Source organism: Canis lupus, chromosome 10 (genome assembly GCF_011100685.1).
Source record: "Canis lupus familiaris isolate Mischka breed German Shepherd chromosome 10, alternate assembly UU_Cfam_GSD_1.0, whole genome shotgun sequence".
Lineage (NCBI taxonomy): Eukaryota > Metazoa > Chordata > Mammalia > Carnivora > Canidae > Canis > Canis lupus.
In genome coordinates this window covers 29,563,703-29,589,634 of record NC_049231.1, presented here as the reverse complement: position 1 = coordinate 29,589,634, position 25,932 = coordinate 29,563,703, and the positions used below count along the sequence as shown (strand labels likewise).

The window sequence follows — 25,932 nt, the reverse complement described above, 5'->3', positions numbered from 1 at the left end:
TCAGAAATATTTCCAGGGAAGATCCTACTCTTCTAAATGCCTTAACATAGCCTCAATGTTGTGTCTCTATTTCTTTTTTTTTTTTTTTTTTTTTTTTTTTTGTGTCTCTATTTCTGTGCAAAATGTCAGCACAGAAAGAATTTTCACATTTGTGGATAATCTGTGGCCGAACAGAATCGATGCAGGACAATGGGAGGTGAAGAGTTTGGGGCTATTTTTTTTTTTTTTTAAAGATAGACTTTTCATTTGTTTGGGATCACAAAATGGATGGTGTGTGTGAGAGAGAGAGACTGAGACAGACAGAGAGAGACAGAGGCCACACCAGGAAATACACAATGTGAGGTATAATTCAGGTCACCAATAAAATGGCAAACACGGGTGTGTGGTGTGTGTTGTGTGGCACCCTCCTTGAAGCCTGCCTTGCTCGTTTTGTTCTGACAACACCCGATGCCTCTAGCTTGCTTAGCTAAAGGTTTGCTGAGAGCTCATATGAGTGGTCACACTTAACCGTCTAAGCCACCCAGGCACCCCTGATAATTTATGGCTTCTGCCTTCCCTAATATGCCCCAAGCCCTGGTGGCTCAGCCTGGCTGTGCCCAGGAAGCACGGTCCCAGGCGGAGACAGCAGAGCTGACCCTCGCGTCCCTGAGGAGGTCACCTTGGCCATCCTGGGGCCCTGACTGCCATGGATCTCAGAGCATCTGGGAGTGGAGGAGTTAGACGAGTGTGTTCACTGTCACACTTATATACAGATGCACACACATCAGGCTCAGAGACATGGCACACATGGCAAAGGAGCGACAGACAGAGAGACACACACACACATACACGCGGCTCAACTTCAGCAACCAGATATTCCGCACCAAGCTCCACCAGCACCTCCCAAATCACTAATTTTTAAAATGTTCTAGAGCTGATAACATGCCTTTAAGCCCACGGGAGGGAGTGCCGTGTCACTCAAGTCCTCAGCTGGCACTCACTGAGCTGTGGGCGGGAAGGGGGCAGAGGGCCAGAAGCCAGGTGTGCAACAGTGAGCCACACACAGGAGACCCCTGCCCTCTGTGCCCAGCTCGGGAGAAATGAAACGAACAAGGGAAATAAAATGGGCTTTAAAAAAGTCATAAATCCTGACACAGATTTCCATTTCTGGAAGTACAGCAGACGAGTTACTTATGGTGAAATATACTCCACTTCTGATGGTGTAACATCTCTGGATAAAAAACACTGTAAAAACTTAAAAAATATGTTCAAGAAAATAAGAGGTCCCTCCTCGGAGTGCAAAATAGCAAAAAGGTGGAAAACAGGAAAGAGTCATGGAGGACGATGTGAGTCAATCTAAAAAGACAGGAATTCTAGGAGCACCTGGGTGGCTCAGTAGGGGGAATGGCTGACTCTTAATTTGGGGTCCTGGGATCCAGGGACTGAGTGTGTCAATAGGATTTATTTTTATATATAATACATATTTTATAAATATATGTAAGATTTCACATTTGAGGGCAGCCCCGGTGGCGCAGCGGTTTGGCGCCGCCTGCCGCCCGGGGTGTGATCCTGGAGACCCCGGATCGAGTCCCGCATCAGGCTCCCTGCATGGTGCCTGCTTCTCCCTCTGCCTGTGTCTCTGCCTCTCTCTCTCTAGCTGTGTCTCTATGAATAAATAAATAAAATCTTTAAAAAAAAAAAAAAAAAAAAAAAGATTTCACATTTGAAGAGAGATTTTACATTTAAAATATAAAATATTTATATAAAATATCCCTTCAAATGTTGTCTTCCCTACATTTATTATCTCCTTTAGAATTACTGAGTTGTTGTTGTTGTTGTTGTTGCTGTTGTTAAGATTTATTGGGACCCTTGGGTGGCTCAGTGGTTGAGCATCTGCCTTTGGCTCAGGTCATGAGCCCAGGGTCCCGGGATCGAGTCCCATATCGGGCTCCCTACATGGAGCCTGCTTCTTCTTCTTCCTCTGCCTGTGTCTCTGCCTCTCTCTCTGTGTCTCTCATGAATAAATAAATAAAATCTTAAAAAATAAATCTATTGGTTTGTTTCTCTGGAGAGCCCTGCTTGATCCGGCGCCGTCGCCGTGACTTTCCCGTCCCCCTCGACTCCCCAGGATTCAGCCTTAGCCCCACCCCCAGGCCCGGAGCCCTACATGTTCTCCCCAAAGGCAGGGACCAGGCCTGTCCGCTCTACCAAGACCCCAGAGCTGAGCTCCAGGCACGATGCAGGCCTCAGTAAATATTTGGCGAACGCCCCATCGAGTGAATTTGAGAGCCTCTCTTAATGAGGTTGGTTCCCTGCATCTGACACTGTCTCCCACCCTCTCTACATACCAGCTCCCACCCCCCAACACCGTCCTGAAGCCCTGGCACAGTCTCTGGCCTCCCCAGGCTCGTGCCACAGAAGATCCATGAGAGCAGAGACACATTTGTCCTATGGCCCGGAGCCTCGTCCCAGTCGGGAGCCCGGCACATAGTGTTTGCTCAATAAATATTCGTTGAATCAAAGCAGAATAAACGCCGTTGCAGGATTACATTTGTACAATATTCGCCCCTACTCCTCCCCCCGCTCTGCTCCCTCCCGCAGGATTTCTTTTCTTCTTTTGCTCTTTCCTTTTCAGACAGCAAAGGCATTTCTGAGCCCCAGGCTCAGGAAAAGACGTGACTGCTGAAAGCAAGAAAAACATGTCTCTTGTGTGGATTTGCGGATTCAAAAGCTCAGGCCCTGAGAGGACCAGAAAGAACACATAGAAAGGGCAAAGATTTGGAGGAAATCGCAAGGCATCCCTGCTTCCCAGGCTGGAAAAAAATGTTCTGAACTGTCAGAAGGAGAAGAGCTGAAAAAGAAACAGATTGATTGCAGTGGGGGGGGGGGGGCAGAGAAAGTAGTTCTTGGAGGTGCTTGTGTGTGATGTAGGAAAAAGCACCCCTTCTGGGAGCCCAGCTTGGCAACTGGAGCACAGACCGAATGCTGCCCTTAGTTGGTTCTGTCCTCCAGTGCTCATGTGGAGTGCACAACCTGTACAACCATACAGGGCACCCCTGCGCACCCCTGCCAAACCCCGGAGGAGGCTGGGAAAGCTCAGACAGGACCGTAGGGTCTAGACTCCGAGGAAATCTGTGCCTCCCATCCCAGGTGAAGCCCTCATGGGGCAGGGGTGGTCCTACAAAGAAGTGGCCCAGGCAGAAGGAGCCTGGGAGAGCCTCAGGGTTTCCCCAAGCACCTGATGAGGACCCTAAGTGAGGACCAGGTGGGCTGCAGCCTCCCTGAGGACCCCTGGGAAAAGATGACAGCCACAGGTCGCCACTTTCCCGCCCACACGCGCCACTACTTGGCACACGGACACCGCCTTAGAATGAGCCAAAACCCCAAGGAAATTTGGGACCCGAGAGCGCCCGACCTCCAGGAGACTGAGACGGAGCATGTGCCTCGGAGCCACAGTGAGGATCCCAGATAGAAAAAAAGAGGTCGCGTTTTGGGCACATCAAAGGTGTGCACGGAGATTCTCCCACCGGCTGTGCCCAGCGAATATCCGTGGAACGTGCGCTGAATGAATGACACGTGACCGGTACTTCTCTGCAGCCCTGATCCATTCTGCCCCGGTCTCATTATCAGGGCCCCCGAGCTCGCCAACCCTCGAGGGCAGGGACCAGCCTGCGGCAACTCCAGGTCCTGGACACGGGCCTACGTGCAAGTGCTCCCGGCCTGCGCATTCAACGGAATTATTATAAATGCACGGAATTTTCCCCAGGCTCCATGACCCGAACTTCCCCTCCCCTGCCCTCCCACTCTCTCAGATGGCAGAATTCCCAAAGCCCTACGAGGGGGACCGTGGATACAGCAGCACAGCCTGATGGGTGAGCCTTTTAGGATTTGAGACGTGTCTACACTAGCAGAGGAGCCCTGCCCCGTTCAGCTGCCGCCGCGAATCTTGGCGTGGTCTGAGGTCGGGCTCATCACAGGCAGTTGGACCTCGGGGATTCAAGGGCAGAGGTGACTAGGTCACTGGTTCTAGGAGTTCCTAGAGCTTTATGGGGCCGAGGACTTGGAGCTTCCCGGAGCTAGCACCGGGGTCTTACGTGCTTCGAGGCCCTCCCGGCCTGGGCACTCCGATGGCCCCGGGCCACCTCTCCCCCGGCCCCTGTCCATGGCCTGGGCTCCAGCCTGCCACCTGCCTGGTGGCCACGGTCACATAACATTTTATTCTGGGTCCTTGTGGTAAGACCACACATCCTGTCCGTGTTCGGCATCTGTAGATGTGGATCGTGTCTCCTGGCCCGTGTCTGTGAGTTCTTTCCCCTGCGTCTGTCCCTCCTCTGTGGCCAGAAGGTCAGTGCCCGCCCCTGGCTGGCCACCTCTTTGCCTCCCCAGCTGGAGTCCCCGCTGCCTCCCCAGCTCTGAACCCGGCTTTGTCACTCACTAGCAGTGTCCTTGGCATGTTATTGAAGTTGCTGTAACCACGGTGACCGCCCCCCCCCCCTCGCCCCCCAGGCCTCTCCTCTGGGTGCAACTGCTTGCCTCTGGGTGCAAAGGTCTGGTGACCAGCCCACCTCCGCCACCCACAGGGCTCCCCTCACCACCCAGCCCCTGCAATTCCCCATGCCCCGCATGGGGTCCCTGCCACTGAGGGTGATCTGAGGAGGGCAGGTTCCGTCTGTTTCCCTCCTCTCCTCCTCTCCCTCTGCCTCCACCCCCCAGGGCTGTCTGCGCACACAATCCCAGCCGTTTCTTCCCTGGGGCCCTCTTCACTTGCTCCAGGAGAGGAAGCTCACCAGACAGAGACTATGATGTTGCAGGGTCTTTTATTAAAACCAGGTGAGTCACTCCATTCGCTGAGAAAAGGCACACTTATGTTCCAGATCCATGTCGCCTCCCTCGGGCTGGGGGGTGGCTGGCCCACTCTGTCCAGACCTCTTTTTCATTACAGATGGACACTGGGGGGCAGTGATGGATCAGAGCGTTCTTATGGCCGGGCCTTGGTTTATGGCTTGGATTTGGGATCAGAGGGGAGGGTGAAGGTGTGGTTGAGTTTGAGGAGGTTGGAGGGATTGGGCTGGAGTTTAGGAGAGAGGAGAAGTGTGACCAGAACTCTGTGGGCCACAGTGAGCAAAGGGCCACACTCCTCCCGGCCCCCGGGGCGGTGACCCTCCACAAGGGGCCCAGGCCCCAGGCCCGCGAAGCCACCCTGCACAGCCTCTCCCGCCCACTTCTCATCAACAAAGCGGACACTCAGAAGCAAAGTCTACACGGCTACAGGAGATCAGACCCGCCCGCCCCTGGGGCCCCGGGGCCCACGTGGGTGGGGGCGACAGCGTCCAGGGGCTTAGCCCTGGAACCCCAGCTCCTTGTACTTGGCGGCGATGTCATTCCGGAACAGCTCCAGGGCCTTTTTCATGGCCGCCTCGGTGTCGGCGTGGAAGTCCCCGGAATGCTTGCTCTGCAGGACCTGGATGATGGCATCTGAGATGAACTGCAGTGGGGAGGAGAGGGGTGCGGGTCACAGGAGCCAGACGGGAATCAGGCTGAGCGCCCCCTTCTCTTTATTCCACGCCCATTTATGAAGCGCTTACGCTTACTACACACCAGGCGTGCGTCCAAGGGCTGTCCGTGGATTCGTTCCTCCGCTCCCTACCACCCTGTAAGACAGGTGCCCCGGGGAGCCAGGCCCACCTCGGTACGGGCTCCAGGTCACGTAGCCAGGTGGGCCGGCTCACCTGCCACCCTCCTCAGCTAGTGCTGGGGATGCGGGGGCCCGGGGCACTGCCTCCGCGCTGGCAGCCAGAGGGAAGGGAAATGCTCCTATTCCATGGTTTTACCCAGGATTTTGCAGCCAGAAAATCTAGGAAAAAACTGTTTCCATCCACGTATGTTTAATTTTTGCATTCAGTGGCTTAGTGTGGTTATTGCTCCAAGTAGCCTGTGTGGGCGCTGGTGGGGGTGGGGGGCAGAGCATCCTATTTTCTATACCAAACACAGAGCCGGTGCTCAGAATTATTGGTGGAGGGGGAAGGAGGGAGGTCGAGGAAGGGCCACTGCTCGCCCTCAGGACCCATCCTGTCCCGTATCAACCTCACGTCCCACGTGCGCTCAGACACCCACAGCGTCATTCCCAGGAACATCTACAGCACCGCTGCTTTAGCCACTGAAAGATCTCAGCGCCATAAAATGCCACTGGGCCTTTTTGACATTTAGTCAAGACTTGATGCCAACCACAGCCCTGGCCGGTGGACCAAGCGGTATCAGGTTACAGAGGCCCAGACGGGAATGTAGCCAGATCACATAGCAAGTGGACGGCAGGGCTGGAATTTGCACCCAGGGGGTTGTAGACAAACGGCCGCCAGAGCCAGGGACGGACGCAGGGACCGCACCTCGGTTGGCTTTTCCCATTTTCTCACCCCGAGCACAAGTGACCACAGGCTGGTGGCGGGGGGCACATGTTGACAGAGACCTCAAGAGGCACAAATGGCAACACCCAGTAAACACGGTTCTGCCCAGAAATAGGGACGGCGGGGCGCCCGGGGGGCGCAGTGGGTTAAGCGTCAGATTCTTGGTTTCGGCCCAGGTCATGATCTCAGGTTGGTTGTGAGATCGAGCCCCGCATCAGGCTTCACACTGGGCATGGAGCCTGCTTAAGATCCTCTCCCTCTGCCCCTGCCCCTCCTCCCGGCCCTCATGCTCTCTCTCTTTCGCTCTCAAAAAATAAGAAAGAAAAAGGAAGAGACAGGGACAGCTCCACAAACACCTGCCTTTGGGCACCGATCTGGACACGTGCGTAAGCTCACCCTTCAGGTCATAAATGTCACACAACAGAGAGGGGGTTCGGGCTACCGTGACGTAAACCCTGCCCTGGAGACCGTGGGATACCCAGGTTCCAGGCCCTGCTCTGTTGTGACCCCTATGTGTGACTTCACCCTAAAACAGCGGCTCAGGCGACCCCATCGGGTCTCCCCACTCAGACCCTAGTGGCCCTGGGGCAGAGCCACTAACATCTAGGAGAGTGTGGGCCAGGCCAGCCGGACAATTGAGAAAAGTTGCCCTTGGCACCCAGCGCCCTCTGTGGTCCCCTCCGTCCCAGCTGGGGAGCAGCAGCCCCTTTGCAGAGCATGGGAGGAGGTCTCACAGCGGGGTGGGGGGACCCCGGGGCTCCGCCTCAGATTTTGCAGGGTTTGCAGTGAATTAAACTTGTTTGAAGTAGACCTGGGTTCTTGTCCCTGGGCCTGCGAGGTGACCTTGAGTCATCGTTTTCTCTCTCTGAGCCTGCTTCCCGGTCCCCCTAGAGGCTCATTCAGGCTGTACAGTGAGGCCACCACATGCCACTGGGGTTCAGAAATGGGAGAGCGGGGGTCTGCCCCCGAGGAGCTCATGCCCCAGCCCAGAGATGCAGCTGGGGAGATGCAGAAATCACAGTACAGCCGGGCAGGTGCCCTGGCAGGGGTGAGGCGGGGCGGGGGGTGGTGCTGGTGGATGGAGCAGCTGATGGCCACATGCAGGGGAGGTGGCCCCGGGGGATGGACAGGGCTCTGCTGCCAAGAGGAGATGGGGAGGGCAGGGGCCGCAGCGTGCGCAGCATCTCCAAGGCAGGACCCGCTCCTCACGTGTGTGAGGCTGAACGGATGGGCGGGCAGGGCCGACTGGGTGTGATCTGTGAGGCAGCTGTGATTTGTGGGGTGCATGGGGGGAGGCTGAGGGCCTGAAGACATGGGTGGAGGCGGTTGAGAGACGTGGTGCCACAGGGGTGAAGAGCCGGAGTTCCCAGGGCCCGCAGCTCAGACCGCAGCTCAGACCGTAGCCACCGGCTACTTAGCTGTGTGACCTCGGGCCTGCTCCTTAACCTCTCCGAGCCTCCAGTTTCCAAATCTGTGCAGTGGGTATGAGAAGGACACCTGCCTGGCGCGGGGTCTGCTAATTCCTGCCCCATGTCCGTCTTCTCCCTCTGCCTGGGTAACAGAACACCAGCTGTACCTGCAGCGGCGAGAGGCCTACCATCCCCGGTTCCCGTGCAGACCGATGTGGTCTTACAACTGACTTCTGGCCAGTGAGACGTAAACAAAACTGTTGGATGGAATTTCTGTGACTCCCTAAAAGAGAGCTTTCCTCTCTTCTTCCTGCTTCCTGTTTGGAGTATAGCACGGATGGCTGGAGCTCTCGCAGCCACGTTGGACCAGGAGTCAACTTTGGGGATTCACGCCAACATCGGCAGCAGGGAAAGAGCCTGCCCCCGGGTGGCTGTGGGGCCCCCAAGCCAGCTCTGGACTCCCTACTTCTGAACTTCCTTTGTGGCAGAGAAGAAGGAGCCCTGGATGCAGTGCCTCATCTGGGGGAGGCTGTGGGAATTCCACGCAGCCATCCAGGTGAAGGCTTCCCCGACACCCCTCCTCATGGTAGCGATGACCACGATCTTGATCCTCCTCCCTGCACCAGCCTGGCTACTGCTCCCACCTCCACGGATTGCTCCTATCCCCCTGAGGCCCTCTCCACCACCCCCTGACCCCAGTGCTTCCTCTTGTCACACCCCTCCCCCTACTGGCTGTAGAGGCAAGACCTGCAGCTCAGACTCTCCCCTGCCCACCAACTCCCCCCGTCCACCAGCCACCCCTACCCCAGGATGGAGCCCCAGCAATTGTCCTGCCACTTCCCGTGGCACAGGGGCTAGAAGCAGAGGGTCGGCCCCTGGTTTGAATCCTGGGAGTGTGCCACAGACAAGCTATCACCCCTCCCTGTGCCTCAGTTTACTCATCTGCCCAGTGGGTACAAGAATGGTACCTTCCCGCAGGGGGCAGGGAAGGGGTGCACCCCTGCTTCCTCTGAATAACATCCTGATTTGGGGGAGAAATGGGTTTAGTCTCTGTGACCCCCGGAGGAAGACAAAGCAGGCGACAGCTCCCCTTTACAGATAAGGGAACAGGGGGTACAAAGAGGAAGCACAGCGGTCACCCATGCATCAGCGGCCCAGCTGGAACTCAGGCCCAAATCACACCCCTTTCGAGGCTCCTCCTTCCTCTTGCCCGCCCTGCCCGCCCCTGCCCTGCCTCCCACCTCCAGGTACTTGACGGGGATCTTGTGCTTGGTGGCATGTGACTGGGCCAGGGGCTTCAGCTCGGCCTCGTGATGCCCCTTCTTCTTAAGGATGCCCCCCAGGGCGGTGAGCACGGTGTTGCCATGCTTCTTCAGGTCCTCGGAGCCCTTCATCTCATCCTCTGTCTTCAGGTGCTTGAACTTGTCGAACTTATCCAGGGTCTCGGGGTGGTTCTTAAAGAGCCTGTGGGCACAGGGAGATCTGCAGTCAGACACTGCAGTGTCTGGGACACCCCACTGGGACGCGCAGTAGGGTCTGGAGGTGGCCAGGCACCAGTTCCAGCCAGGGCCCCCCTACTTCCCAGCTGGGTGGTCTTGGGTGCGTCCCCCACCTCTGTGCTTCAGCTTTCTCATCTGAGCACACAGATGACTGGTGCCCCACCCGTAGTGGTGATTACGTGAGCGCGAGAAGGCCGAGCGCATGTGGCGGAGGGGCTCCCCGTTACCATCTTCCCCATCCTCATCGTCTGCTACTGCGCCAGGCGAGGAGGGAGGACGTGGTGGCCTGGCTCCCTGGCTTCACCCCAATCTCCTCCAAGTTGTTTGGAGGGCAAGTGACCAACTGGCATCACGGTTAGAGGTGGGGGGCTGGGAGGGGCACCGGGGCTGGAGGACCCTGGATCTGATGGTACCCCCTGTGCACTGGGCCCTGCACCTGCAGGCTGTGCACCTGCATCTCCCATTTTACAGATGAGCACACAGAGGCTCAGAGGGGATAAATCATAACTCGACATTACAGGGCGGGTGTGAGGCAGGGCCAAGGCCTGAGTGACCCAAAAAGTAGACCCAGCGGGGGGCCATCCCTGCGGCTTCCTGCCTTGGGATCATCCTTTGGTTGCCTGAATACTTCCAGCTACAGGAGGCTCACTACCCCTCCAGATTAGCTCTCAGGCTCAGAAAGCACTTGCTTGTTTTGCGGTTGGACCCCCTCCCCACTGCGTCCCTTCTGGGCTCCCACAGTAAGATGGTGAGGCCCCTGGGGTGGGGCAGGGGAGGGAGCCACCTGCCCCGGAGCCAGTGAGTTGGCCGCAGACGGACTCTGCCCGTGAACCTGAGCATCCACCTGAACCTTGGACCTGCGTTTCCTGCTGTGGAAAGGTGGGTGTTGGCTGAAGGGAGTCCTACCTGCCGCCTGGGCAGGGGTGGTTCTCCCCATTTCACCTGTTGGCGAGAGGCCTACAGAGGTAGGTGACATGCCCAGGGTCACCCGGCTGGCCGGTGGTGGCAAGGCCTGCTGCAGGGGCTGGATGGTTCTACAGCTCACACCCAAGGTGGTGTGTCACAGCCTGAAGTGTTGGCAGGGGTGACACTACCTGCTCGGCTTTCCCGCCCCCGGCTTCAGGCCCTGGGAAAGTTTGTCCTGTATAACTTCCCGCCGAGGCCTGCAGCCCTGCCGCTGACACGCTCCTGTTTGTGACCACATCCGACGGCACACACCCGTATTCACGGGCACACGCCCAGACACACACAGGCGTGCACAGGGTAGCACCAGCAGGGAGCACATCCTTCCCCCAGGAGCCAATCCCTCCTGCTTCCCCAGATCGCCCAGGGCTGTCCTCGCCCTGCCCCGCGTCACCACATCACCAGCCCCAGCCCCGCCAAGCCTTGTGCACTGACAGCTCCTCTCCGGCAATTTTCACCCAAGGGTCCCTGAGCTCCACTTATTATCTGGTGACAATGATCCTCAACCCCCTGCCTGACAGACGCGAGACCCAGTACCCGCAGGTGAAGCCCAGATGTCAGGACACTGGAGAGAGCCTGTCGGGGGCAGGAAAGGCCCCAGGACCTGGCACCCAAGGCAGCCAGGGGATCGCAGATATCCTGGGGGGCTCCCAGAGGTGATGGAGAAAGAACACGGGGCTGAGATTTGTGGAAGCTGAGGCCCAGTCCCTGCTGCCTCTAATGTGCTGTGTGACGCTGAAGAAGTCACTCAACTTCTCTGGCTCAGGGCTCACCCGTCTATAAACCAAAAGGGTCGGTCTAGCTGATATCTCAGCCTCCAAATCCTCAGGCTTGACCCCTGCCTCACCTTCCCCACCAGTGAGCCAGCAAAAGGAGCCCAGATTTACTTTGAACAGTGTGGGAAAATCGGGCTAGTCAGCACCCCCAGACCATTCTGGAGCCTCCCTCCCCTGGCCCATGGTCCTGCTGCCGGGAGCCCCGGGCAGCCACACAAGGCCACACCTGGGTTTACCTGCAAATGGACAGAGGAAACCCCTCACCCCACAGAGAAGGGTGGACAGATTTTCTCTACTGGTTCAGAAGCCCCGTGTTGTTACCTCCAGTCCCACATCCACCCACCTCGCTTGTCACAGGCCCAGGAGGCCCCCTCCCAGCCATCCTCTGAATGGAGGCCCCATCGGACACCCACACGGCAGACTGAGGACTGGGACCTGCTCCGAGGACTACTTCTCTGCTCCAGACCCAAGAACCGGACTGAGGAGGGGGCCCCCTCTGGTGTGGCAGGAGCGGGGGTAGGGGACCAGTGGAGTGCGGGGCTCCCAAGCGGGCGTGTGATAGGCCAGGGTCCGAGCTGCCTGGATTTGAATTCCAGCTGTGCGACCGTGGGCAAGTCACTCAACCTCTCTGTTCAGGGTGGTGATCATAACATCTACCCCATAAGGCACTTGTGAGGCTTTAAGTGAGTGAAGATGCATGAAGCACCCAACACAGGGCCAGGTGGGGTGCACGTGTCCATACTCGCTGTCCTCACCCCTCCTTCTTGTCGCCACCACCGTGATCACTGCCACGGCCCCCACCGTCACCAATATCATCACCATCACCATCATCGCCATCAGGATCAGGGATTTGGGGTCCTGCTGCAGTCGCCCCTGGCTGGCAATGACCCTCAGGCCCTGTTTCCTCTCTGTAACAAGAGAAGTACTGGCTACCAGCAGTGATTTTCAAACATTTCGTGGCCTCAAAATTCTTGGCCTAAATGCAAAAATATAAGAAAAGGAAAGGCAGGAGCACACCCGGAAGCCCCCTCGGTCCGGGGCCCCTGCCCGGCTCCTGCAGCCAGGCTCTCCAAGCGACCCTCGGGCCTTTTCGTTCCAGCCCTTTGTGATCATGTAATTGCAGCGAAGCCCTCGGTGTTTTATTAGCAGGCTCAGTGGAGCAGATTTGTTGTCTTTTACAGTCAGACGTGGAGGACAATGACCTTGCCAAGGTCGCTGAGGAAGCCCAGGCTCAGGGCTGGAACAGAACCAAGAGGCTAGCTCTCACAGAGGCACGTGCAGCCCCGGGAATTAGCATCCCCTCCCCGCCCTCCACACAGAGGGGGGCCCTCCTGCCCGACCCCAACACCCAGCGGGCGGGACCGGTTGTCATGATCTCCGGTCTCTGCACGTCCCACAGCCTAGGACACAGCAGGGCACTGAGCTTTCTGGGACCTTCCAGGGCCCTAGAGTCTCAGGCATCACGTCTCATCCCTGGCCCCTGGCCCCTGGCAGGTCTTCTTGATCCACCCTGGGCCAGGAGGGAATGTTTCCCCTGATGACATAATACTCCAAGTCTCCTTCAAGTCACTGCCCTGGGGGGCTGGTGGCCCCCAGATCACCTTGGAGAGACTTGCACTTGGCAAACTGGTCCCCAACCCCAACAACCCTGCCTCTTCTCCAAAAGCAAGGGAGGAGCATGGGCTCAGGGAATGCCAGGACCTGAGAGCAGAGAGGGACCTCAGAGACCCTGGCAGACAACCAAGAGGCAAACAGGACCAGGAGAGGAGGAGTGACTTGTCCAAGGTCACACAGTAAATGTGGCTGCAGAGCAGATGTCAATTTGGGGGGTACTTTTGTCTCCCCAGACAGGACCTGTTGCAGCCCCTGCAGCCTGCTATCAGAGGACAGGCGGAGAAAGGCATAAGGGGACACCCCAATTATGCCACCACCCTTCCCCAACGTTTCTAGCGTGGCCACCCAGGGCTCGGACTTCGGGTCACAGAGCTTATGGGCCTGGCCATTCTCCCTGGATGAGGGAGTGGGAACGGAAGCGCGAGGGAGACTGGAAAGACACCTGAGTGGGAGAGGAAAATCTGGCTGACAAAGGAGAAGGTCCCCTTGCTCCCAGCTGCAGAAATGTTGATTTACGTCCAGTTACATGGTTGACTCGTGCTGCCCAGAGCACGAGAGAAGGGACCAGAGAGGGGTCTCACACCATCTGGGGTGGCGGGCAGTGGGAAAAGAAAGTCCCACAGTCCATCCTTTATGGACAAAGCTTGGGATTTTGTTTTCTTTTGCGTATTCTGGAACCCCTTGCTATAGCAGTCAAGCCGTGCTTGGAGGCCACACCACTCAGAGCTCTCGAATTCAAGCCTTCCTCAACATTTGGGGTCACGAAATGGGCCTCTGTCTTCTGTTTTCTAATTATCGTACTGTGAAGATCCGTAGTCTGGCTCCACCCATAACAATTACTACCACCTTCTAGAACCTGTTATATTCCAGGAACAGTGCCAGGCCCTTCACGCGCATTATCTTATTCCATTCTCACTTCCACTCGAAAATGTAGATATTAGCATCCCCCCCACCCCGCCGCCATTGTAGAGGAGAGGCTGTTAGACTCAGAGAGGTTGTGTACCATCCCAAAGGTCACACAGCTGCTCAGTGGCAGAGCCAATTCTTGAGCTGCAGGTCTCATCTAGAAGACCATGTCTTAGCCTTGACAGCTTACAGACCTTACAGGACTCAGGGGAGGTCCTGCCCCGCTCAGGTCCTTTATGTCCTCATCCATTAAGTGACGCAGCTGGACGAGACGTCTCGGGGCCCTTGCTCATTCTGTCTACAATTCTAGGATTCCTCTTGGTGGGCACAAGGCACCCAGGGTTTGAGCACCAGTCTTCTCTTGCTGCTGACACAGGCATGAGCTGGATCCCTTTTCCTTTCTCCCTTCCCGGACTCAAGTCCCTGACTCTTACAAAGCAAAGGGGAACCAAGCGGGGGCTTTAATAAATTCAACTGATGCAGCCAACTGGTCAACCCCACACAAATGTTCCACCTTACAGGCTCACACCTTTGATCTTTGAGGGGTGGGTGACAGAGGCAATGGGATCTCTTCCTTTTACCTGATGAGGACCTCCTGCCCATGGCCCGCCAGGTCAGTCTCCACCTTCCCCCAGATGTTCAGCACCAACTGCCATTCCCCGTCGCTGAGCCCCATGGTACAGGCTGAAGAAGACAAAAAGAGCAAGTCCGGGCTGACTCGGCGTCCTGGCTTTGACAGCTGGGGTTTGAGATCGCCTGGCCCCAAAGGGATTTTATACTTTCCCTGAAGCTTGACACAGATCACTTGACGGCTCGCTCACTCTCTCTCTCTCTTTCTCTCCTCCTCCCTTCTTTTCATGTGGGGTCTAATCTTTTCCTTTCTGTAGCTCTCACATGGAAGCTATTTTGGGGCAGGTGCCATTGTGGGGTGGTAGGACAACTCAGGCCACAGGGGCGTGGGGGTGTTTGTGTATGTGGCAAGAGCAGGGAGGAGGCTGGGCCACTGTCTGGAGTCTCCGAGGCCAGCAGAAAGGGCACCATCAAAGCCAAAGCCAGCAGCCTGAAACTCAACTCCCCCCGTTGTCAGCCATCCCAGGAGGAGCTGTCATGTTTTCAAGCTCAGGCAGCAGCACGCTGGCTGGTCCTGGGGCTGGCCTGGCCCTGAGAGTCTCCTTGTCCACAGCCCGCCCACTTTGCCAGACTGCCCCTCACCCAGGCAGAGGCGGAGGGCAGGAGCCAAGGTGGTACCCCTTATAGCTGGTTGAAGCCCAGGCAAACCCACAGCTCCGTGGAGTCTGAATTTTCCCACTGTACCCAGAAAACTCCTGGCTTAGTGGCCTTCACAGCCTTACTCAGCTATTTCCTTCTGAGAAGCTTTGCTTGACATCCCCCCCTGAGGCACAATTAATTTCTTCCGCCTTCCATTTACATGTAGGTACTCCTGCTGTGCTGCTCCCTTCGTTGGGCCATGTTTCCATGCTGGCTCCATCCATCCATCCATCCATCCATCCATCCATCCATCTACTCGCTCACCCATCCATCATCTGTCCGTCCATCCATCCATCCATCCATCCACTCTCTCACCCATTCATCCATCATCTGCCCATCAATCCATTCATCCATCCAACACATAGTTAGGGAGTATCTACTGTGTGATGGAAACTGCTACATGCCAAGGAAAACAAAACTAAATGAACACATTCTTGTGTTCAAGAAACTCATAATCTCTTGGGGAGACAAAAGGAACAAGCTTATAGTACAGTTGATTTAGTGCTATGATCAAGGTACACAGGCCCTTCTTTTCATCAACACAGAATTTTACAGTTTACCAAGTGCCTCCTTGGGTGGGATTACATCTAATTTTCATGAAGGCCTTGCAAAGTAATGAGTATCATCACTCCATTTTATAGCTGAGGACAATGAGGTTCAGAAAGAATAAGCAGGTGTCCTGGCTGTCCTGAGTCTATACTGGACTCGTCAGTTATGAGTACCCCACATATACAGCTCTTTCTAAAGGCATCTGCTCTGCTCTAGTCTCTCCATGACCATGTGGGTCATGTTCTTTCCCCATGCTCCTGTCAGTCACAGGTGACCGGACCAGGGCTGGCATGTAACCTGAGGTAGCCAATGGCAGGGCTGTGTCCATCTGTCCGTGTCTGTTAGTTACATCAATCAGATCCCTTCCCCAAACATGAAGGGGGCATTTGGCAAGAATTGTCTAGGTGGTAGGAAGTGTGGCATCGAAGATAGTCCATTTCATGGCCAACACTGAGTAAGAACCCCAAACTTAGAGCTCTTTGGTATAATCAAGGGGTTCAGAAGTCACTCAGTTCTCTGTCAAGTCTGGCCCAATTCCCATTTGGGGATCACCATGAGCTGCTACTTCCTGTATGACCCCTCATGCCTCCTTTCAGTGAGCCTTGTCTATGTCTTTATTGTATCAGCTCGTTCCCAACCAGAGGCTCAGGGCTGCTTCTCAGGCGCCCCTCCCAGACCCTGTGCTCCAGGAGTCCCACTCGAGGCTCGTGTTAACCCAGGGATGTGGAGCCCATCCACCGTTCACAGTGGAAGGTGTAGAGGGACAATGAGTAGCTAAAAACGCCAAGGGATGGAGAAGGAATTGGGGCGGGGGTGGGGGGTGGCTATCCTATGTCTATTCAATCAGCTGCCCAGTACTAACGGCTTACTCCATGCCAGGCCCAGGAACAAGAGAAAAGGCAACTCCAGGAAGGTCTGCCAGGGGCTCAGACCTTCAGCCACCGCCGCCCCTCCTCTCGGTCACTCGCTGCAGGCCGAGCCCCACAGGGCAGGGCGGCGTGGTGCCCCACCTGGCTGTAAGGGCACTGTGCCCGCTGCCCGGGGCTGGTGAGCAGTGGGGCTGGGACCCAATCTGAAGCCACAGCTCTGCCATCCCCAGCCTCTGAGCTGTCTGGGGACAGCCTGAGCATTTAAAAGCTCATCAAATCATTACTGACGCTAAAGTGTTGAATACTTAGCTGTCACCCCTTGGCAGGCGCCCCCATTAACTGGCGTGCTCATGGAAACCTGTGGCTTTGAAGTCGATGGACCTTTTAAGTTTTACCATTTAAGCTAAGAGGAAGGAGCCGACATCTGTTTGTACTTACACATCTCTACAACAGAACGGGCATTACCTAACGGTTGCCATGGCTACCTGGAGTCGCCAGCTTTGTTTGGGGGCTATAATTATCCCTGCGACAGCCTTCAAATGGCCGGGGCAGAGAAGCGGGAGATGCACGAACTACAAAAACCTCCAGCAGCCTTATCCTCACGTGTGGCACGCGCGCACACACACAGAGGTGGGCTAGTTCAACACTCCGTGGGGCGAAACTGGGTCCCTCCAAGTCGGACGAACCCCGTCCTCTTTCCCTTCTCATGTCACAGGATCCTTTGAATGCAAAAATCCCAGACACGTAGGATCAGTCTCGAGTCTTCAAATTCTGGAGTCTTGAGATCCCAGGGTTAAAGTTCTGAGTCACCAAAGTCTCCCAACTTTGGCCACTTTGGAAACGGGCTCCAGACTCCAGACTCACAGAAAGGCAGGGGTTAGAGAAGTGTAGGAGGATAGGGCTGTCCCGTCTTGAAGCTAACAGGGGACTCTGACGGCAGCTTGTCCAAGAAGATCCCCGGTCCATGCGGGAATTTCCCCTACCGATCATCACCCAGCAACTGCTTGAATACTCCTAGGAGTACTGAGCTCACCACCTAACACTTGAAAGTGTCTTCTTGGGATCCCTGGGTGGCGCAGCGGTTTGGCGCCTGCCTTTGGCCCAGGGCGCGATCCTGGAGACCCGGGATCGAATCCCACATCAGGCTCCCGGGGCATGGAGCCTGCTTCTCCCTCTGCCTGTGTCTCTGCCTCTCTCTCTCTCTCTCTCTCTCTCTGTGACTATCATAAATAAATAAAAATTAAAATAATAAAAAAAAAAGAAAGTGTCTTCTTTAGGTTGAACCAAAATATGCCTTCCTGTCACACTTACTCCCTTGTCCGTGCTCTGCTGGCTCTTTGGGGATACAGAGGACCAGGAGAGTCTCCCTCATGAAGGAAGCTGCAGGCTTTTCTTGTCCATACTAACCATGCCCAGAACTTGAACTGAGCACCTGCCCCTGGCAAGGTAAACCAGGAGACTCTCTGGCAAAAATAAGATCAGTGTTGCAGTCTTCAAGGCAGCAATTCTCACCTCTCCTTGAGCACATAAAGAGAACTCTTTAGCAAGGGGCTTCCAGCATCCCACTCCCACCCCCACTTCCACACACACACAGGTTTGGGTCCCCAGGTGTCTGTGCAACAAGGACCTGGGAGTTTGCTAGCCCTTGGACAGCCAGCAACTCCCCGCAGTGAATCTGGGGGATTACATGTTAAGACTCCAGCGAGGGAGGGGGTGACTTCGGCCCTTCAGAGCCAAGGGTCCCATCAACCTTGACCGCCTCCCTATCTCCTCCTCCTCCTCCTCCTGGGAGCCGCCCCTTTGGAGGCCAGCCTGTGTCTCCCTCCCGCCCAGCTTAGCCTGCTCCTTCCTGGCAGTCTGCTCTCCTGGTCCAGCGCCAGGCCAGACTGAGCAGACTCGAGGGGGCAGCGGGACCCCCAAGCTCACCCCAGACCCCACTCCTCCCAGCCCCCTGGCAGCCATAGTACTGACCACGTCTCCCCTTCTCCCCAGCTGTCCTCCTGGAGCCTCCAGCCAAGTCGTGGGGCTGGGGGCGGGGAGAGGTGTCTTATAGCAGCCGGACAGAGGCACAGGGAACTAAAAATACAGTTTACATGGCAAAGCTCCTCCTCTCCCTGGAGGCCTGGAGGGGCTTTATTGGAAGAGGACTGGCAGGGACACAAGGATCCCAATATCCCAATAACAGGTGCAGCCTGAGGACACCAGCCTTCCTCCCCGCCCCCCCCTTCTGCAGCCTCAGGGGCCTGGGGGGGTTCCTCTTGCCCCATTTCCCACCTGTCACCGGATGCAGCCCAGCCCCACCTCCGCAGCCCCCTCCCTCCCTCCCCTCCTGGTCCATCTCAAAAAAACAGCTCCAGCTCCAAGAGTCCTCCCCCAACTCCACCGCCTTCCTAGCAGGTGTGCCTTCCTCCCCCCATCCTCACCCCCAGGCTCGGTGCAGCCCTATCTGTCCCCGCTCTGGGCTGCAGCTCCCCATGCCTGCCCGCCAGCTCCCTCAGAAGCACGAGGCACTCACTCCACGTTAGTGCTCTCCAGGACACTGCCCCTCCCAGCAGCCCTTTTTGATAGATGCTTTTATAAACCTCACTTTCCGCAAGAGGAGAAGGAGGCCCAGAGAGTGAGTGAGCAGCGAAGTCACCCAGATAGGAGATGCCAAGTACAATTCGGGGGGGTGGGGGTGGGCAGGCTGGCTCCAGGGGTGTTCGCGCCTGGGGACTGGTCTGAACTTGGCTCCCTCCTCTTCTCCCGCTCACCTCACTGACAGCACACCTAGCAGAGAGCTGAGCCAGGAAATTCTTGGCACGTTTATTTTCCTGAACTGGGTGGGCCCAGGGTCCTTCCTGGAGGTAGAGGCAGAGGCTGAAAGGCCGAGGCGGACCCCTGGGGGCCCTGCTGCCATCTAGTGGCGGCGAGGAGGACGCCTCCGGCTCTGGGAGGTCCCGCGCTCACCCATCCACGGGCCCCAGCGACTGGGTCTCTTTCCATCTCTGTGGTCATGGCACCCACCAGGGACGGCTCTCCAAATTATTAAAAGATGAATAGCCGTGGTCTTTGCTCTTAAGGGACTCAAGGTCGAGTGGAGGAAACCTTGGGGGGGGATTGAGATTGGAACAAAGGGCTTTGGGAGGGTAGGAGGGGGGGTAGGGGGCTGGGAGGGATGGGGGGGTGGGAGGGCTACAAGAGGAAGACCTGCTGGCCCAAGTGAGGAGGGGGCTGGATCTTAAAGTATGAGGGCATGTTCTGCGGGGCCTAAGCAGGAGGCCCCTAAGCAGAGCTAAGGGACTGTGTGTGCCAAAGCCCAGTGCAGGGGACACATGGGGAAAAGCATGCTGGGGATGGGAGCCCACCTGGGAAGGCCCTCCTGTGCCAGAACCAGGACGGGGGACTTAGACTTGAAGTGCTAGTCCATGGACATGTGTGCTCACTGGGTGCCGGGCTCTGCACTGGGTCCCAGAGAAACCAAGGTGAGCATAGGGTTCTCGGACTTTAGGGGGTGATGAGAGGGACGGATGTGTAAACAGGCGATGAAGTGCTTTGTAATAAAGGTAGTAAGAGGATGGTGCAGCATAGGGGAAGGCACAGAGAACCACACAGCTGGATTCTACACTTGGCCCCACCACCTGTTATTTCTGTGACCCAGGGAGGGTATTATGACTTTTCAGGCTTTGGGGGTTTTTTATCTGTAAAATGGAAACTTTGAAAATAACTGCCTATCCCAAATGTCCTCGTAAGAATGAAAAGAGAAAGGGCAGATGCAGGACTCTACAGGGTGCCTGGTACACACACAGTAAGTGCTCAGTAATTGCTCACCATGACATAAGGAACAAAGGAATCATTAAGGAGGACATGATTACTTCCACCAAAGAACATGTAACAGAGAAGGTGATGCCCGAGTAGGAATTTGGAGGATTATTAGGGGTTTGCTAATAGGGTGAGGAAAGAATATTCTAAGCATAAGGATCAAAATTTGGGGGATGCTGCAGTTGGTGGGTCGGGTTGGTTGTGGGTGACAGAAAATCCAAAATAGGGGCACCTGGGTGGCTCACTAGTTGAGGGTGTGCCTTCAGCTCAGGTCGTGATCCCGGGGTCCTGGGATCGAGTCCTACATCAGGCTCCCCTCCCCGCAGGGAGCCTGCTTCTCCCTCTGCCTGTGTCTCTGCCTCTCTCTGTGTGTCTCTTGTGAAAAAATAAAATTTTTATAAAAAGGAAAGAAAAGAAAAAATCCAAAATAGCATGGCTTCAACAAAAGTAGTTTCCTTTCTCTACGGAGACCCAGAGGTAGGTCCAGCGCTGGTAAGGAACACACCCAGCCGCAGCCTCCTTTAGTGCTGTGCCGTATTACACACGTGGCCTCCACCTCCTGATACAAGGTGGTTGCCTAAACTCCAGCCATCGAGTCATCATTCCAACCAGCAGGAAGGCAAAAGGGGCAAAGACAGTCATGCCCCCTACATTTAGGGACAGTTTTTGGAAGCTGTGATCCATTCTCTCATTGCACACCATACAGCCACACCTTTCTGCAAGGGAGGTCTGGAAATGCAGTGTTTTTTCTATATGGCCACATCCCCAGACAAAAATTGAGAGTTCTATTACTCAGGAAGATGAGAGAAGGAAAATTGGATGAAAACTAGAAATATCTGTCACAGGATGTGGAAAGAGCATGATATATGCAGACAAATAGAAGTACTTTAGAGTTTCTGTGGTGGGAAAAGGGAGGTTGGAGGGAAGGAATGGAAAAAAAAAACCCAGAAAAATAAAGTGGCCAACCACGGATGGCCTTGGAAGCTACAGGGGCTAATGTGCTCCTCCGCAGCAGAGAGCCACAGGAGGGTTTTGAACAGGAGCGGGCCAGGGGCTTTGTGCTGTCCTGGGGGCACCACACTGGCCGCAATAGGAATCATGTCACCGAGGCGACAAGTCTGGACGCAGGAGACACTTAACCCCAACATTTTATTCCAAAAATGTTCATAACATGCTGCAAAGTTGACAAAATTCTAGAACAAGTGTGGTATGGCCACCACCTGTGCTCTGCCACCGGCATCTCACAGTCTCATCACCCATCCCCCACGTGCCCACCAGTCTTATTTTTGTGGCACTTCGAAGCCAACGCAGACACTTGTCTGTCCCCTCCGCCGCGAGTCCCTGGGCTCGCAGGCCACTGATGGGGGCTCAACAGCTGTTTGCATTTTGTTTCTTTTGATGTAAAGTGTTCACCCGATGAAATGCACATGTCTGGAGTGCACCCCAACGGAGTTTCCAAGGTTTGTGTCCCGGGTAACCCACTTCTATCAGAATTTGGAAGCTTATCATCACCCCAGACAGTTCCCGCGTGCCCCTTCCTGGCCAGTCCCCACCCCACCACCTCCCAGAGGCAACCACCGTCCTGATGTTTTTTCAGGCACAGATGGGTTTGGGGAAGGAGGCCTGTAAGAGGAACCCCCAACCCTGCCCAGCTGAGGAATAAAAAGGAGGGGACGGCCTCTGCAGGGGAGGCCAAGACAGGGGGTTGAGTGGGTGACCCTGGGCCACCAGCCGTGGGAATCTGCCCAGTCTGGGGTGTGACTGGGCAGATGGTGGCGCCCTTAACTAACGCGGGCGGGGTCTCCCCTGGGACATCTGCATGGCAGGTGTAGGGGTACACAGGCTTGGCTGTCCTCCGGCAAGGTGGCGCTGGGGAGGTGGAGGCCGCGTCGCTGCAGCCTCTGCATCCTCCCTGGTCCAGCCCCGGCGCCCACAGGGCTCCTGCCCTCAGGAAAGGCAGAGGGGCCCCTGCTCTGCCGGACCGGGTGGCGCTGTGTGGCCTTGGCTGTGGCCGTGGAGAGGGCAGGTCACAGGGAGGAGCCCCCCCTTCCCTCCCAGGGGAAGCCCTGGGCTGTTTCCCCTCCTGCCCCCTCCTCCATCCTCTCCCTCGCATCCTGCAGCCCCCTGTCCTTCCGGCCCGGCCAGGCACGCAGCCCAGTCTTTTCCTCAAACCTCCTCCCTTCCCTCTAAAAACAATCAAAGCCCAAGGCCTAGCAACCGAGAAAGCTCCTCCAGGGAGGAAGGCACCAGCTCCGCTGCCTGGGAGGGGACAGAGAAAGCGGAGACAAAGTAAAACACCCTCCCACATCCCGGCTGCAGTTGGGCTCTCTCTCTGATCCAAAATCAAACCCGAGTCACAGTGGCAAAGAGGGATTTCTTTCTCGAAAGCCCGCTTGGTCCACAGGACAGAGTCCCCTTCTTCCCACGAGCACTGACTTTGACCTTTCCCTTGAGAATTGGTTCCCTGAGCTTATTCTGCGGAGAGAGGACTCCCCCCGCCCCACCCCCATCCAGGGTTGTGACGCGGAACATCTGGAATTTATCTAGAGACTTGGGGGAGCCTCAGAATACGGGGCCAGAGCATGAGTGAGTGGTCAGCAGACAGGAAGCAGCAGAGGTCACCCAGAGACGGTGCCGAGGGAAGAAGAGAAGGACCTGGGGGGGCATCACAGTCTTTATGGATTGGGGAGAAGAAGAAGAGAGAAAAGGAAACTTCCAGGGGCAGTGAGGGGGGGCATGGGAAATTCTGAGGAGGGAGGACAGAGTCAGGTGTGATGTGGAGGATGGTGGAGAGGGGAGCCGGGCGGTGGCCGCGGGTGAATACGTACTAGGTGTGGCTGAGGGCACGTTAGTACCCGCTGCTGTAACAAACAGCCTGGTTCTAGCCAGGGCTTCGTGGTTCCAGCTGTCACTCACTTCCCATCCCAGGCAAGCTGCGGGGAGGGCTCTGCTCCACACAGTGACTCAGGGCCCCACACTCCGCCCCAAGACCTTGGAAGGCCTCTGCTCCTCTGTATCCAGCAGGCAGGCAGCACAGAGAGAAGGGAGTGTGTGAGGGGAGATGCTCATCGTTTCAGCCTGTGTCCCATCAGCCCATGGAGGCCACAGGGCAGTGGTGCCACCTTCCAGGGAGGCTGGGAGGGAGACCTCTCCGAGGGCCCAGAGGAAGTGAGACAGGCTGACACAGCACTGTGTCTGCCGCTGTCCCCACCGAGAGAGTAAAATGTTTTGTGGTCTAGTGGAAAGATGAGAAAGAGGGGCTGGGAACAAAGCCTTCCTATAACTGATGTCCTAATCTCCCCCAGAGCACGTAGTAGGGGCTCACTGTCTGTCCTCTGGGTGTGTGTGGTCCCCACGGATAAGGCTGCAGGTGAAGGGACCCGGGGAGGATGAGCCACTCAGTCCGGGGTGTCTGGTAGGGCATCCTCCAAAAGGGGGCATTTGGATGGGGACTTGGAAGATGGTCCCGAGAGTTAGGGAAGCAGGCATGCACCGGAATGTTCAGGAAACCCCGAGAAGGCTAGTTGACAGGGCCAGAAGCTTTGTGAAGTGGATTGGTCATGGATGAGGCTGGAATGCCAGCTTAGAGCCCATGAGGAATGACCTTGAACTTTAAAATTGTTGGCAGCTCCTGGGCGGGCCCTGAGGGGTGGCTGCGGTTGGCTGCGCCTGGCTGCCCTGCAGATGGGCCGGGGTGGGGGAGGGAGCCACCTCCCATGAATCAGCAGGTCAGTTAAAATTAGGTGCGGTGGCCCAGCCCAGAGAAGACGCGAGGCCAACAGTCGCACTGGCTTGTGTGGTCACCAGGGTTTGTGTCCCCACGGAATCCAAGGCCTTCCTGCTTGGACCGGGGGGGCATGTGGAGCCGGACAGGGCTCAGGCCTATCTTGTGACCTCCACTCTGGGCCATGGGGCCGGCACTTCCCCGGCTCTGATCTTGGCAGCTGGGGCAGTGTGACACCCCCCCCGCCCCCCACCGTCAGGCTCTCGGACCACCTTGGCCTGGAGTGGCCACCCTGTTCACCTGGCCAACCCCTCCTTCTGGGGGACCTTCCACAGCAGAGCAGGTGATACAGATGCTCTTACCCTACCTACGTGCCAATACTCATATTTGCAAACTGGGTGGTGGTGGTGAAATTTTCCAATCATGCACTATTTGGCAGGCTCTAGCCAAAGCCCACCTCCCCTCTCCTCCCTTACGCCCAGGCTCCATTCTTGAAGAGGAGCAAGTGTGGTGGTGGGTAGGAGCGGGGCGGGGAGGGGGGCCGGGAGGACGGGGAACCTGAGATCCTGAGCACTTACCAGGAAAGCTCGAGATCCCATTAATTGGCTCCAAGATGCCCCTGACACACACATGCACACACACATGTAATAATGAGGTGGGGGTGCTGAAAAGCACGAGATAAATGTACAGGGATCAAGGGTGCGGATTCTGGAGCCACACTACTGGGTTTGAACTCTGCTTTGCTATTTGCTAGCTGTGTGGCTTCAAGGGAGTCACTTAACCTCTCTGGGCCTCGTTTCTTGCTCTGCCAACCAAATGGCAATCAGAAGGGCACCTGCCTTACAGGAGGTTGTGAAATTCAAACTCAGTGAAATACCTATGACTAGGCCTGACACGGAGCAAGCACCCGATACGCTGGGGGCACCAGGCTAATAGGGAAACAGTGTTCTTGAAAAATACCCTGCCTTTTTCAAACATCTGAGTTGACACGGCTAGACTTTGGACCCAAATGTCTATACTTAGTGAATAACGCCCCTCTTCCTGATGGACGGTGGGCCCGTGAGAGCAGGTGCTGGGTCCCTCTCGTACCAGGTTCATGCTGACAATGTGGACTTCGCCCCACCCCCACCCCCACCCCCACCCAGCACGGAAACCCACACAGGGCAGGGCCTGGCAGGGGGCCCCTAAGTTCCGTCAGCAGAGGACCACTGGTCCTTGAGACCCTCTCAAGCAGGAAGTTCTCTATAAATACTTGCTGAAGGAGGAAATTCCTACCATTCAGGACCAGGTAGATAACGGATGGAAAAATGCTTTGTAAACTGGAAAGTGCCCAACTTGTGAGGATGTAAATACTTAGGACCTCCTCTCCGAAGGCTTAGGATCTCATTCTACTTATGGCCTAGCTGGGGTCCCTTCGGGGAGCATACCCTGGGTTCCAGAACTTTCCCTCCATCACCTGCCCCTCAGTCAAAATGTAGCCATCCTGAACCCCCACACACACCTTGTCTTAACAGTCGCGAGATAGGATCCCACTACTTGCCCCCAGGGACTTTATTTTAACAAAGGCCACACAAGCTTGATGTCTCACCCCAAAGAAAGACTCTCTACTCCCATCCCACCCTAGACTGGCCTCTGTGACATTCCCGCATCCTGTCTTGTAGACTCATCTCACCCCCACCCCCTGCTGTGCAGGGCCCACTCTTCTCAAATGGCACTTCCTCCAGGAAGGCCTCCCTGCAGAGCCCCACCACATGCCCTAGACACCTCCCTCCAGGCCCTCACCTCATTCTTCCTGGTGGAGCAATATAGGGGGCCCTTGCTCTGGCCCCTGGAAATGAAGTTTATCTATCGATTGATTGATTGATTGATTGAATTAAGTAACTCATCAATTCACTCAATATTTGTTGAGTATCAAAAAAAAAAAAAGAAAAAAAATTTGTTGAGTATCTTTTCCATATCAGGCACTACAGCTTTTTTTTTTTTTTCTTAAATCGTCTCCAAAGAACCTAGCACAGTGGCCAGCACATCAGATGGGAACAATGGCTGAATTTTAGGTAGTGAGGCCAAAACGTGGAGGAGATATTTGGGGGTTTCTTACTGACTCGGCTGATATACATGCTACCCAGGTGAAAGGTGGTGGTGCTGTTTTCTGGTTCATAAGGAGGGAGGGAGG

At 56.0% G+C, this 25,932-nt stretch overlaps 1 protein-coding gene across 1 annotated transcript; it reads right to left on the bottom strand.

The window, feature by feature from the left end:
• Positions 1-4,777: 4,777 nt before the first annotated feature.
• MB (myoglobin) lies at positions 4,778-14,480 on the bottom strand. The gene is made up of 3 exons (XM_038550726.1): positions 14,129-14,480; positions 9,031-9,253; positions 4,778-5,464 (listed from the first exon to the last, which is right to left on the bottom strand). Exons 1-3 carry the CDS (start codon positions 14,221-14,223, stop codon positions 5,318-5,320), a joined length of 465 nt encoding a protein of 154 aa, XP_038406654.1. The 5' UTR covers positions 14,224-14,480; the 3' UTR covers positions 4,778-5,317.
• Between the last annotated feature and the right edge of the window lie 11,452 nt (positions 14,481-25,932).